Source organism: Bombus fervidus, chromosome 10 (assembly GCF_041682495.2).
Source record: "Bombus fervidus isolate BK054 chromosome 10, iyBomFerv1, whole genome shotgun sequence".
In the NCBI taxonomy this organism is placed as follows: Eukaryota; Metazoa; Arthropoda; class Insecta; order Hymenoptera; family Apidae; genus Bombus; species Bombus fervidus.
Window position 1 is genome coordinate 10,364,082 of NC_091526.1, and position 15,288 is coordinate 10,379,369.

The 15,288-nt window shown below is 39.2% G+C and overlaps 1 protein-coding gene across 4 annotated transcripts in view; it reads left to right on the forward strand.

Annotated features, from left to right (window-relative positions):
* The window catches only part of LOC139991382 (uncharacterized), a 39,781-nt gene extending 25,329 nt beyond the window's left edge, over window positions 1–14,452 (forward strand). For all 4 annotated transcript variants that reach the window (XM_072011382.1, XM_072011386.1, XM_072011383.1 and 1 more), the window contains exons 7-14: window positions 5,647–5,969; window positions 7,544–7,892; window positions 8,202–8,533; window positions 8,638–9,013; window positions 9,562–9,814; window positions 9,883–10,068; window positions 10,414–10,551; window positions 13,493–14,452. In XM_072011382.1, the coding sequence (XP_071867483.1) occupies window positions 5,647–5,969; window positions 7,544–7,892; window positions 8,202–8,533; window positions 8,638–9,013; window positions 9,562–9,814; window positions 9,883–10,068; window positions 10,414–10,551; window positions 13,493–13,726 (2,191 nt within the window). In that variant the 3' untranslated portion in view covers window positions 13,727–14,452. The remainder of the gene's footprint in view (window positions 1–5,646; window positions 5,970–7,543; window positions 7,893–8,201; window positions 8,534–8,637; window positions 9,014–9,561; window positions 9,815–9,882; window positions 10,069–10,413; window positions 10,552–13,492) is intronic.
* The last annotated feature ends 836 nt before the right edge of the window (window positions 14,453–15,288 follow it).

Below are 15,288 nucleotides of genomic sequence, written 5' to 3' on the forward strand. Positions count from 1 at the left end.
CTGTGTTTAACGATCCCTGCATCAACACGATACCCTGGAAACTCGAATAATCGTATAAATATTTGAATTTCGATTAAGAATACAATTTGGACTGTTTTAACCTTCGTGATTATGGAAATAGAAAAGTCTGGCAGAGATATCCGGGATTGGTTTCAAAGATAGAATATTCAGTAATTCGGTATCGAGAAATAGACTGGAATAACTTCTATAAAAAGCTTCTGTGAACTTCAGAGGACTTCTTTGTGCTACCAACTGCTTTCCCGAACATTATCCATTTTCTATGAACGAAGAAAGATAATGTGTCAGACGACGAGTTTCCTTTGGACGATAAATATTCTCGAATACGATGTACCACGAAAAAATTGGAACCTAAAAATATATTGCTATTTGGAGAAGTAATTCTGTCACGCGAAGGATTCATTTGTATAAAGAAATTCAACGATAAGGATCCAGCTAAGTTTTTCAAAGATGGAATTGTAACAGTAAAAAGAAAGTAGTTAAAATATAAGGGAAAGAAATACCAGAGAAAGAATTGCAGCAATAAAAATACAAAAAGATACCAAAGAAGGAATTGTAGTAATAAAAACAGAAAAAGATACCAGAGAAGGAATTGCAGCAATTAAAAAAGAACAGACCAAGTCGAAAGGGAATTCCAGCAATTAGGAAGAAACAGGAAAAGGCAAAGGGGGGCTCCAGCAATTAGAAAAAGAACGCAAGATAAAGAAGAAGGATGAAAAAGTGAACGATAACGATTTAGCGATGCAAGCAGCAACAGTAAAAGACAGCAAAGAGAGATTTCCAACGATAGAAAAAGTAGTTCTAAAAAATTCCAGCTGCTGACAAACTGCGGACACGTTAAAGAGTAAGTCCTAGGAAATCCCTCTGAAAAGAGAGGGTTATTAACCCTAGGGACTCCTTCGTCTGATATTTTGCCGCTCTTACGAACGTGAAATTGAACGCACGAGTCTCTCTTCCGACGCGTGAACTTCTGTGGAAACGGTACGCGTGCCAGACACGTGTTCAAGCCACTAACCCTGTATTTTTCTACCCTGCTTCCGTCACTAATAACACCTATTCGTCATACGCGTGCTCTTCACAAAGTTTCCAATATTGGATATCTCGTTATATTGTATATGCGTGTCATTTCTATCTTCATATTCGGCAATAATCTATGCTCCAGTACACTTTCCATCGCTTCGTTTGCTTCTCTAATTTACTATGTCGAAACGTAGAAAAACTGAGATGCAAGTATCGATATATGCAGTATTTAAAGTACATTGAGAATGAATATTATATTGGAATTCTTATAAATATTTGAATCGACGCGACGTGTGCGTCAGTAGCACTAAATGTTAAATTATACGCACGAGGGGGATGGGAAAGCGTGCGAAGAATTCGAAAATCTGTGTACTGGGAGGAATGGTGGGTGCTTATTCCGGAGGACCGAGAAAAAGGGGAGAGCAAGGAGCGCGGAGGAAGCAACTCGTGTGCTTTCGTGGTTTTTTGAGTGTTCCCAAAATATCCTCGTGCCGAGGGCACAGCGAAAGATAAAGAGGGAGGAAAGAGAGGGAGAGAGTGCAGTACAGTCTTAGAAGAGAGAGATGAGATGGGAATGCCAGTCTTCGGTAACTAGTCATCCTAGCAACGTGCCTTCGCGAGTTCTTGCCGGTGACAAAGGTCGTCAAAGAAGAAGAAGATCTCGAGTTAGCCGATCTGAAGTTCCTCTGACCCGTGATTCATCGAAAACGTGTTGTTTCGACAGCGCTTTAGTCCTCTAGTGGTGTCACCTTATCCAATTAGTGTGAACTTGTTCCTGCAAATATCGTACAAAGCTCAAGACGATGGTTCTAAGAACACTTTAATTAATACGTCAAGTTTTCTTCGCTTCAGTAATATCGGTGCTACTTTGTATCCAAGTTAAGAACAGACTGATAAATGGATGATTTCACGAAGTTCAGGGTTTAAGAGCAGTTCGAATCGATAGAAACGCGAGTAATCCGGCTCCGATATCAATCTCGGCGTAATATTCGAGAGTCGAAGACGTAGAAACGTAGTCGATGAACGTCGAGCACGATTGAAAGTGTATCGAAGATGCCTCTGAAAATCGAAAGTGGCACCTACACGGTGAACCCTGTGGCCAAAAAGAACGTTTCCAAGTTCCTCCTTTGGAAGCACTGGCGTAGGAGGTATGACAATTTCTATTCCAACCGGCGTTTTGATTTGCAAGCGTGTACTCGTCCTACTCTTCATTTCGCGCGACTAGTTTCACCGATCTTATCTGACAGATCCTTTTCACTAGTTGATCACGTGTATGAATCTCTCATTTGTTGTATTATTGGCGGTAATACACACGATAAACTATTGAATCTTTCAGCGTAGTATTTACATTTCACGTAATTTACGGTGAAACTTTTTCTATTAGTTGTTTTAGCGAACGAGTTCTCGCGAATTTAACGAACCGTTTTATTCATCCAACAACAACAGTTTCACTGTTTCCACTGACAGCTCTGTTAAACTCGGCTCGTGATATCTTCTCTTTTCCGAGCCAGTTTCCAGTGTTTCTTCTGAACTCGTGCTCGTTAACGTTGTGGCTAACGAGCTGTAATTTAATTACTTGATTAAGAGATGAATCTTGATAGAATTCGGCTAACTAGCAACGACACGCGATTTCTTCGATCGGCGAACGCACGAGGATTCTCGTGACGCTTTGACATTTTCTATCGTTCCCCACCACGTTCATTCCCACGCGTGTACGTCTACATTCATCATCAATACGTTCACGATCAAGCATGATCCGATCACCTTGCACTATCTTGGCATACCTTTGCTTCGCTGCACGTCTCATGCAATGCTCTTTTAATCCGTAACACCATTTGCATACAGACGAACTTGCGCTCGATCAACCGCACTTATGCAACTCGTGAAAGAAAAACATAAAGAAACGATACCAACTGCAATCTTTTAAAATTGTCCTATAGAAATGTTTGAAGTTAGATACACTGATGGCCAGAAGTGTCAGGACGCTTATTAATTTATTGTATATCGATGAATTTCTTACGTGATTTATTACAAAGCTGTTATTTTATTGCCATTATATGTGAAGCAAGATTTAGAATTTTCCAACGAATGTAACACGAGTTAGGTGTCCTGATACTGTACAGTGTATGTAACCTGTCGTTTGAAAAGTGTGATTATACGAAACCACGTTTACAACTAACAGTCTTAGTTTTTAACAAAATTGAAGGTTTTTTCACTGTGAATGTGTACGTCCTTTACACGAAGAATGTAAAATATGCAAATTAATTGGCGTGACATTACAACTGTCTGATTAATACGATTTAAAATAGATCGAACTAATCACTCGCTCGACAATATCGATTGCTCGTTGCACACAGACCACCTTTTACGTTCCTTTTATATAATGCATGCGATTCTCGAAAGCGAATCGTACTCGATCGATGCACCAGCTTGCACTGCCTTCTGATTCTGTACAACCCCATGCGACTCGTGCAAAATCGGTATAAGCCTCGGCAACGATTAGCGTGCAATTAGTGCTGCGTTAATTCAACCGAAACAACCCAGCAGGCAGTTAGAAAACGATCGCAAATAGCGATGCAACGTTTCATCTATTTCAGCAGCTCATCTTTCACTATTCTCTACTTCTAGTTTTACATTTTTTCTTTTTTTTTAGACTCTTCCTAGCTACGCTTTCAATCTTAAATTCGAAGCTATACAGGATGGTCCACGAATCGGTCGCCACGATATTTCATCTGGGTTTCTTTTCTTTTTCTCTCTTTTTTTTTTCTTTTTTTGTTAAACTGTCGGAACCAGTTCAGATATCGTGTTGACCGATTCATGGATCGCTCCGTATACTTTTGTCTTCATCGCTATTTGCAAGCACGTCTAAACGCGTTACAAAACATACGGTAGAACCTCGATCACCTGAACACCAATCAATGTAAAATTTCACGATGGTCCCTTGTAAGAGAAATTAAGACACGAGAACAGAAACAATTTTTATTCAGAAGTTATCTTTCCTATTTAGGACAATTCAAAATAAGTGATCTCCGGGGATTAAAAAAGCTAGTTCGGATAATCGGGGTTCTAGAGGTTGTAGATTTTACGTTACAAGAAGAAATCGTGGAAGCTGGTGCTACATATCGACAGATACGTGGATTTATTACGACGGATTCGTCTGTATTCTGCCACCGGTCGATTCATAAAATTAAAATTAAACGCGAATAAAGTTTACACACGCGTTATTTGCTTTTTAAAGTCACGGGGCCACGCGGCACCTCTCTCTCTCTCTCTCTCTCTCTCTCTCTCTCTCTCTCTTTCCGTGATTCACGATGATAAAATTGTTTGCTCAACCAGTGGCACGATTATGCGCGAAATTACCGAGGTTCACGGAGCATGCAGTTTCGTTAAGCAATCTTGTAATTGTTTTGTAGGATTTTCCGCCTTGCTTTCAACCGTGAACACACCGCAGTGAAACGAATTACGCTATTTTCCGCGAAACAATCGGGCATTTTAAAGCGTTTATCTCGAACCATTTCTCGGTGAATCTAATTCGATTTAAGCTCGATCTCACGATAACGCAATTTCTATTTAAATACACTATGTGACTAAACGATCGTTCTAACGTTGATTAAAAAGGTCTAGTGAAAGTCAACGTCGGGATTAGCCGGTTTTATGCTGCAAGATAGCACCAGCTTTCAATTAATATCCACGATGCCCTCGAGCTTCGTTCCATCTTGGAAAAAACAGTCGATTCACCTACTGATGCGGTTTCTGTCGTTAAAAAGGGAACGAAACAAGCGGAACGACTCGAGCTTGATGCTAACTCGTTCCGCTTTCTCGCGATCCTTGCCGTTTACATACCGTCGATAATTTTCCTGCTCGAAGATACAGAAAATTGAGCGTTCCGTGATAGGTCGTGATGTCTCATTTAGTTCGTGAAATCGACGCGTTTTTCGCGTTTGATATTTTTCCACGTGAATCAAGAGGAACGACTCGAGAGCATCGGATCATTAGCAACGAAATTCCATGGATTAATTCACGTCGAAGATGATGGATTTTATTCACGATGATTGCACTCTTATTCTTCTGTTTTAGATTTTTACTTACCAGATTAGGATATTTGCATGTTTATAGGAAATTTGAAAGTGCAGAAATGCACACGCTGCACTTGATATGCAAAAACGTGCATTGCGTCTTATAATTACAAAACCACTTAAAAATTTCTAACTCTCATATTTTATATTCTGCGAAGTTTCTAATTCTTCTAACTAATATGGCAAGGAACGAGATATACCACGCTAGAAATTATATTCAAAAACAATATTCCCCGGGGAACGGGATAGGCTATATTCTCTTTAACAAATAAGTGAAAAAATATATGATAAATGAAAAGAATAAAAACTCGTAACCAAGCTATGAGTTTTCAACGGTAATCAAATAAATCTATCCTGCATCCATCATCTTCGTACGAGCAAGGAAACATCTTGAGAAAAAACAAGCAAATCCTCGATATGTTTTCTCGTAAAGAATCTTAGAGACTCGTGATTGAGGTTCACGAGAAAAAAAAATAGAAAAAATAAAGATGGGAAAGATCGGCGAACAAAAAGGAAACAAAAAACTCAACAGTGTGCACGAGGACCGCGGAGACGAGGATCGTCGACGAGCTTGCGGGCAAACACGTGGTGGCAGCGAGGTAGCGGGCCTGGAGGACGTCGGCGATTGCTGCGCCGCGACGCTGACGCCGTCGGTCCCAGGCGCCGCCGGCATCAGATCCAATCGCCGTACGAGGCCGCTCTCTCTTGCAGTACAACCTCTTAATTATCGACGCTTCGATCCGGACCCGAAAATCGCCATCGACATCGTCACCGGCCATCATCCTAACATGACTAGCCAGGAGAGCATCGGCAGCTGCAGTCTGGACGTCGATCAATCCGCGTCCGACCGATCAGGTTGGCTATCTTCGATGTCTAGCGTTTTCCAATAGGCACAGAGTTCACAAACTTTACAAAAATTTTGGTCTGTGTAATTTTTGTCACGCGAATATGTCCTTCCTCTTACAGGAGATCGAGTAATTAATGAGAAATTAGGTGTAAGGTTTCATTGAAACTAGCGTGTGAACATTTTGTCTTCAATACTAAAAATTCTGTCATAAGACAGTAGTTGAGAACGATAACAATTGAAGGATTTGCGCCAATAAGGAGACGGTATTTATAGTATTTATTAAATGAAGAAAGACAATAACTGTTTTCATATTCATAAATGTAAAATTTAGTTCTACGAATATTAGCTGACTATGAATTTATAGCATTTGAAAAATTGATTCGACTTTGAGCTGGTGTTTGCTGAATTATTCAAATTACTGAAAAGTAGAACTGTCTTCTTATTGAAGTTCCTTTAATCGATGATACTGTACCTCGTTTTAAAAGTCCTTTGACTGTCACATTTACGGCCAACAAAATCTCATGCTAGTTCTACAGGGATACGTGTATCACGATATACATACATATCATATATCTTATTTACTAGTATCTATCATAAGTACATATGATAAATACCACAAACCATGCGAAATTGAAAGGATTAGAATAAATAGTTCATCGGAACACGCATCCATCGTAACCACAGCCTTAAGTGGATACTGTAGCGCACGAATTCTTATCGAATTTTACTCGAGACCACGTATGTCGTACATATATCGTGATACACGTATCTCTACTGCGTGAAAGCATTCGTAAACGAACTAAGGATGAGTAACTTTAAAGTCAAGTTCACGGAATGTCTACAAATCTGTGGAATTCAAGGGTCATCATGCAATGACCTTGCACTTGACGCATCGAAGGCCATGCAGAACGACCACACGTTGATCAACTCTCGCGCAACGAATTTTAGGCGAGACGATCTTGGTACGTTCAAGGTTACCGGTTCCCTCCACCTTCCTGTGGATCGTTCCTTTTTGCTCGGCCCCGCGGTGTCGATCGAATTTAGATCGTAGGCGAGTGCAGCAAGTGCAGGGCACAGCTTCTTTCTATCGTCAGTGCCAAGAGGAGCAGACGAGCAGAGAAGAGATGCAGAGAGGCGGTCTTGTCTCTTTTGCATCGTGACTCGGCCAGCCTCTTGCCATTCCAGGGTTATTCCTGTGTCGCGTTTCGAACGGGCACGTTTCAACCTTCCCGTGGTCTGTTCTCGTATCTGCTTCTATTTTCCGCTGGGAAAACGCTTTTCCATTTTTTCGATGGTTTCTCTTCATTATTCTTCATGGGATTCGCGTTAAAGTGTATCATTCGGATCGCGCGTTCGACTCGATTTGCGAAAGATTCGCATCGAGCGTGAACCACACGCGACCCCATTGCAGTCAGCATTGCGTGCTCGCGTCTCAAAATTATTATTCTACCGGACGTAATAAACATGGGCGTCTAGGGTGTGAAAAGCAGGCTGAGAAAGTGTATCAAGGAATTACAAAAGCATAGGCCTGGCTGTAATTAGAGCAAACCTTGCGAAACCAACAGAGGCTTCTGCTTTACAGAGAACACCATAGACACTATATCGAAGAAAACGTTGCACAGTCTGAATTTATCTTGCAACGGTGACTCGGCGTCTCAGACGGAGAAGTTGGCAAACGGTAGCAGTGAAACGCTGCAAAAGTCCAATTTAACTCCAGATGAGAAATTAAATGTCAGCAATGGTCATCGAAACAGTCCAGAGCCAGAGCAGCTGACAGTGAAGAAACCGAGTTACTTAGGTCTGGCTTGTAGCATCAGTGGCTATTCGGGGATCAACAGATACGACAGCAAGCTCAGGGAAGGATTTCGATCGAGGGACAGCAGCCCTGGGACCAGGTTGATCAATAGAGACACCAGCCCAGCAGGTTTCAGGTAAAATATTTATCAATTAGACTGCGATGTTTTTTAATCTCTTCTTCTCCCTTTAACTGAGTTGCTCCTCGATCAAACGCTTCTACTGTCACAGATTTGGAAGTTAACGAACACATGTCAATTTCATTTAGCTCTGATAGGAAAAATGAAAAAATATATCTAGCATACTAACATTAATCATAAGTAACTGTACTTAGCATATGTGTTACTTGTACAGTCACGAGGTGAACAGTTTGGAATAAAGATAACAATAAGGAACAAACTTTTATAAAGTTTTCTGGAAATTCAATGGATGTTAAAATATTTCAGATCAAACGAAAATCTCAACGTGCCAGCGCACCCTTATACGCCTAAGAGCCAATCGATTTCACCCCTAGCGATGGATAGACAAAACGGTTTTTCCAACGGTCTGAAGGAAGAGTGTAAAGTGGAGACCTACAGGGAAGCCAGAAGTTCCATAGGAATCTATCAGGGCTACTCCGAGGTTGACAAAGGCGTGTTGCACACTACGTTCCCTGATATCAGTCCAGTTCAAGCTTCTACACCTACGAAACGCAGCCCTGGAGTATCGCAGATGATGTCTTGTAGTCAACAGAATAAACATTTCTCAGTGTCGTCTCCAAAGCAACCTACTATTAACCGTAAGTGACTTGATCACAAATATATCTCAGACAAATAAAATTTTTATTCCCTATTTTTACTATTACTATTTTTATTAGAACTTTTATTCATAAATTGTTTGCAGTTTCAAGTGCTTCGTTTAGCGATACGAGTATAATAAACGGGGCGACAGAGGAGGTGGAAAGTCAGGTGATAAACAGCACCACGAGCAGCGAAAAATCTTTCATTCAGCAACGAGTAGAACGGCTCTATGGTCCTGGAGCTCTAGCTCAGGGTTTTTTCTTCAAACGTAGCACTAGCAGACTGAACACTAGCGACAGCAGTTTTAATAAGTCCAGTAACAACAACGATGTATCGGCTGACAATGCGAATACCGAGGAGTCTTTGAAAAATTTGCCAGTGTTAAGACACCTGAGACCAGAGTTCCGAGCTCAACTTCCTGTGGTTAGCCCTAGAAGACCTACCGATGGTTCGGAACAAATTCTCAAGCCTTTGCAAAGGTAACTTTTCTTTAAATATTTCATTCATATTTCTGGATCTTTCGACATCGCATTCGCATTAATCAGGAGAAAATCCGGTTCACCTTCACCGGGAAAAATGCATATGTTACCTATTCATTCGATCATTGTCATACAATTTGCAGACTTCTTGATTTATGATATTATTGAGTAGATTATCATCTATTCGCTACCCAGGCAATATTATAAAATTGTATTTCAAAGGTAACTGAGCAGCACATAATCACACAGACAGAGTTTTCTTGCACAATAATGAGAAGTTATAAATTATAGATTTCTGTTGCCCAATTTTACTACTTTACATTGAAGAAGGCAATTAGTAGATGGCTTGCAGTTTGTAAAACTGACGTGTAGAACTTTGCCTGTTTCATTACTGAATGTATTGCTGTTATGCAAGAAAATTATTAGCATTGATAACTTGCTACCGATGACATAAAATTTCGCTAATAATATCAGTTCAGTTGTGCAAGAGAACCCTGGCAGAGTTGAAGCGTCAAGGGAATTACAATTACGCATTTTTTCATCGTTAGGGTAACGCCAGTGTCACGGAAGGTCGAGCAGAAACCAAAAATACCAGCAGCTACGAATTTAGACGCAAAACTAGCGGACACTGGAGCACAAAAGCTGAATTCTAGCGTGACCAGCATCCCAGATCAGCAGCCAGCTGCTCCAAAAGTAGTCCTACCTGTCTTAGAACCGAGCGCCAGCTCGACAAACGTGGCGAAACAGGTTGAGGAGGCGGAGAAAACGGTCGAAGAGAAAAATGGGCATTACTTCATGAAGGTACGCCTAACTGGAATGGGGCATGTCGAAAGAAACGTTTACTCACATTCTTTGCTTCATTGTTGCAGCTGCTGAAACAGGAGACGGACAGGCTGCTCTCGTTAGCCGCGTCAGCAGAAGCGGAATTGGCTAGTGACGATACTGTTGCACTTCCGGAAGAAGCAGCCGGAAAACTGCGGTCAGCTGCAGGCAAAGCTAGATTGCTCACTTCGCAGAAGATGCAACAGTTTGAGGGACTGTGCCAGAAAAATATTGTATGGCTTTCGTATATCGCTTTCCTAATAAGATTGTTAAATTTAGGATAACATTCAGATGATAAACAATACTCGTATTACCAGCTATTTATACTCCCAGTCATAAGTATTACGACGTCTTTTGGTTTCATAGAAAACATGATAAAATTATTTAAATTATTGTAAATTACGAAGGAAATTAGTAATCGAGCAAAGTTTAATACTCATGTATAAACGCTTAAGAGTATGTGGACACTTCCTTATCTCTGACAACATTTTAATTGCAAAATTATAGATAAATTGAAACATAAAGTAGTATATATATACATTTATATACATATATTGAATATTTCATTTTTGTTGTAGAATCAAGTGCCTGGCGAGGAGTTCCCAACAACGAACGAGGATTTGGCCGGCTTCTGGGACATGGTGATGCTACAGGTGGTTCAAGTAAACGAGCTATTTGATCAGATAGAAAAGTTACGCAATTCTCAGTGGCAAGAGGTATGTTCAGTTCCTGTTCACCCTCAGACAATCAATTCCTTGAAGCCTCCTGGGAAAAATTTTTATTCTCACAACAATACCGATAACGTAACGCCACCTAAATTGTCTTCCCGTATATCCTACTCGCACTCTGTTCCCAATAAGCATGTGCGATTCGATGATGCAACGTTTACCGACCCGGAAGAATCGAATCAGGTGAAAAAAGATTTCTATATCTCTCAAGTACCTGAATATGTAGAGCTTGAAATGCGTTTATGCGACGATGCGTTTCAAGTTCTAACCCTTTCCAAAAATTTAGAGGAACATGAGAACCATTGCGAAGATTATGAAGTAAATTACAACGAAAGTAATACGTTTCTTTTTGAAGATATAACTGAGATACAGGCGATAGAAAATGATAGTTCTCCTCTTAAACCATGCACTTCGTACGTCATCAATTATGTGAACAGATTACAGCATGATATAAGTCCATTTTACTTTGAAAATTGTAAACAATCATCTTCTGATTTGTATCTTAGTGATGACTTTATTGAGAAGAATATTTCACCGAAATTTCAAGCGATATTTAGAAAAGAAGATGATGAATTGAAACAGCAAAAGCATGATCGTTCTTTCAGTAAAGGACAGAATAATTATTCAGAATCGTTCGCAAAAGATACGCAAAAGGATATTAAAAAAAATGAAAATAATGCAACCAACTTGAAGACTATTTCTTCATCCAGTAAAAGAATTGTATCTGTCGATAAAAGAATGGGAAAGGTTCGACCGAAAGCTAAATCCTGTAATTCCACAGGGAGAAATCTGAACCAAGAGATCCAGATAAAAAATGATCGAAGAACAAGATCGCATACTCTAGAAAACAGGCCTCGAAAAAACGATTCAATTAAGTCAGGTATCGGCGACGAGCAAAAGTCTTGTAATTTAAAGCCAGTCATTATCCACAAAAGGGGCGAAGAGAAAGTTCCTACTCCATCAAAAATTGACAAGTTTCCTTATAAATCTTTCCCTGCGCATAAAGGAAGTGTTAAAAAACTTAGGCATAACGTCACATTTTCAAACGACATTAAAGAACTACCGCCAACAAGAAAAGATATTTCATCTGGTAATTGCAACGCTATGAACATGACAAAATCATCTGCAAAAAATTTATTGCGTGCGAAACCAAAAAAGATGTTAAAAATGAAGAATGCGAAAAAATTGAGTCATAATTATTATGAAAGGTGTAATCTCTCTGTCGTAAGCGAGGTCTGGTCGAATCTCGATTTTGTGTATAGTAATAAAAAGTCTCAAAGGAAATCCGAGGCATATGAAGAAAATTGTACATTTGCTGGAACGTGGAACGTAAGAAAGCAAGCAAAAGAATTAAAAAAAGAGCAGGTAGAAAAATTAAGAAAGGATCAGATAAAGGAATCCCCCCAAAAAATCAGAAAAGAAGCAGAAATTTCATCTGTAATATCCGATAATATTTTTTGGAGACTAAGCGACTCGAAACCTTTCATTCCATTGTCCCCAGAAACGCTACGTCAATTAAGACAAATCTATAATGTCGAAAATTGTTTATCTTCAACTATGAACAAATCTGAGAAACTAGAAAGAATGAAGGTTTACGACAAGAAAAGGAAACAAACTTTCAAAATCGTGGGGGACGAATCTTTGAAAAAACTGGTTTCTCGGAGAATCACTTCCAATCTTTTGGATAGTCGTTCAGAAAATAATTTTTTGAAGCGATTGGACACCCAAAATACAAATTCTGTAAGCTTTCGGGATAATTTCGAGACGGCAAGCGAAACTCTAAATTCTATACCCGAAAGACACGATTTTTCCATGCAATGTATAAAATCTCTCACGAATTTGGTGCCCCGTGTGGCGAACAATAAAAATAAATCGACTCTCGTTATAAACAATATTACAAATAATATTCCAACATGGCCAGTCGAGGATGGTGAGATGCGGAATTTTCTCTCTACTTTAATATCATCCATAAGTTCTGAGATTGTGTCGAAAGTAACGAAACATAGCAGTTCTAAATTAAAAAATCGAGTAAGCATTAAAAAGTTAAGTTATGGTGTAATTACGAAAAACATAAAATCCAAGTCTAATGCCAATGTAAACGTTATCATGGATATTTCGCAACACGTTCGTTCAAATTTCGTTTCTCGTCGTTTACCAAATCGAAAGAGTGGAAAAAGTATTATATCTACTGACCTCGACAATTATCTGCCATTGAAAAAAGGCTTTCACGTGAATCGTTATTTAGAAGATACGAAATATATGCAATTATTTCCGAATAATATCAAATTTCACACAAATTCGTCAAATACTAAGAGTTTCCCTATTAAAGTAAAACACGTGTGCACGTTTCTTAAATTAAATCGAACCCTTTGTCGATTATCGTTGTATTTGTACATGTACGGTATTCTGAGTCTTGTTTTTATATTTCTAAAGATCACCGCGTACGACGAATCTTCGCACTCATGTATTCTGAATCCTAGGATTCTGTATAATTTTTACTAAATGAATCATTATTAGCAGCGATCAACTATACCTTCTTGCGTTTGTAGAATAAAAGTCCTCTTCTTCCTCCTTCGGTATTTTTCCTAGATTTTTGTCAAAATACCCAAGTAACGAAGATTAAGAAAATAGTGCTAGAAAAGCTGGAAGAAGAAATCCGAGAAGGATCCTTTTTCTCTAAGTATGTTTTCCTTATTTCTATGTATCTATAGAAAATGTAAAAGTGCAAAAGTGGATGTGATACATGTAACATGTACAGATATTCGCAATTTCCACTTCCCCCCCCCTTTTTTTTTGTACCTTTCACCTGTACTTCTTTCACCTCTCCAATTTAATTCCTGACATTTCTAACTTCTATCAGTCCTTAACATAGACGGTACCATTATTTTCTATAGCTAGTGCTTCATTACATTTGTAATATCTTTTGCAGACCGTACCAGAGAAAACGACAGTTGCTTCAGCTCCGCAGAATGGCACCACTGCGAAACGTCGCGTCACGCCAATTCACAAACCAAAATCCACAGCTAACAGCGAGGCGAACAAGAAGGCAAGAGAAGCAAGAGAACAAGCTCGAAGGCAACTGATCGAAGAGAGAAGACGAGCGATGCGCTCGAAAGCGCAAAATTCTGAGAATACCGTGAAGATCTTCGCCCCCGATACGTAACGATAAAAAGAGGGGCGGATCTATTCAGCAATTCGTAGCAGCGTTTCCGGCGACGCTTAATGCCTCGAGCCCAAATCAAACCGCGGTATTTTGTATGCATTTTCTTAAACAACTCGAACCTCGAGCAGACTGACGGTTAATTCTGAAAGCTTCTTAATTGACGATTAATACGATACTCGTTGTTGCGTCTGGATCCACTTAATAAATAGATTAATGACAATTAAACATCAGATTGCTCGGTATGGAGTTGACTATAAACAATAATTATCGATATGCTTCGAACTACAATCAAACTCGCTTTATGTCGTTAATAGAGTTGAGCGTTGTGGGACAGCATACGAGCAATAAGAGCGATTCATGTAATTGATAAATATTTAGTACGATCGGTTTTTTTAAGGATTGATTTTTAGTAAATATAAAAAGAGCCGGATCGATCGGGAGATTAAGTTTTTAACGTTTTTAATGTACGATATTTTATTACGATGTTTCCTCGTCTCACGCTCTTAAACGTTTCACTTCGATTTTGTACACGCTGTGATGTTTCGTGCTAATCTTGTTACGTTTTATAACAATTTACGCTGTCGTTCGATTTCTACGATATTTAATGTTCACTTTACGAACGGAATAGCACAGTAACAGTTGAGCATCTTTGGCTCTTTGTTTCTATTTCATGTTTCTTTTGTAAGATATTACGACAAAGAAAATGTTACTCGATGAGAAAAATAAGCAAATCAGAATAAGTGATTGGGGAGAGAAGGTGAATCGTAAGAAATCATTTCTTAATTTTCATAGTAGAAAGGAAGGGATAAAGACTATCCTTTGTTCATTGAATCTTTTTTGCAAGAAAGCTGGAAAGTAGTTACTCGAGCAAGACGGCCAGATCATATTTCTATATGGTATTTCTAGCGATCACGAGTAACTTATATTTATACGAATAGCACGAACGATCGACGATCGCTGATAAACGTTAATGATCAGCAAGATGAAGGTAGAGAAGTTTATAACTAATCGTGGAAATTAGTCAAAACTTAGGAACTTAATAAACCTGGTTTAAGGACTGCAAGACAAGATATACTCGAGAAATATTGGTTTCCTTGAGCCAGGTATAAGTTTTATCTTGTAGTTCATGTATATAATATTAACGATCGTTCGAAAAAAGCGAACAATCATCCGTGCTCGCCTAAGAATTTCTGCTTGCAAAACGATCGGGATCGGGAAAAGATCGCGAGTTGCAGGTTAAACCAGAAAAGATTCCTATTATTTTTACTATCTATACTGTTTCTGTAACTCTCGTAACGTTTAATTGATATTATTATTTTAAACTCGATCGTTATTTTGATCGCATTAATACCTCTCACGAGGAAATCGGTTTCGGAAAAAATATCGTAGTTGTGAATAGATCTTGCGAATTACCTGACAGACAAAAGGTGAAAGATTCTTCAGAAGAGTCCCTGCGCAAAAATCGTGTGGACCGATTCGTGTGGACACGTTTGTCTAAACTGACATTCCCGTAGAGACGGTCTCGAAACACCCGATAGTTTAATTCCCATGTTAATTTTAAG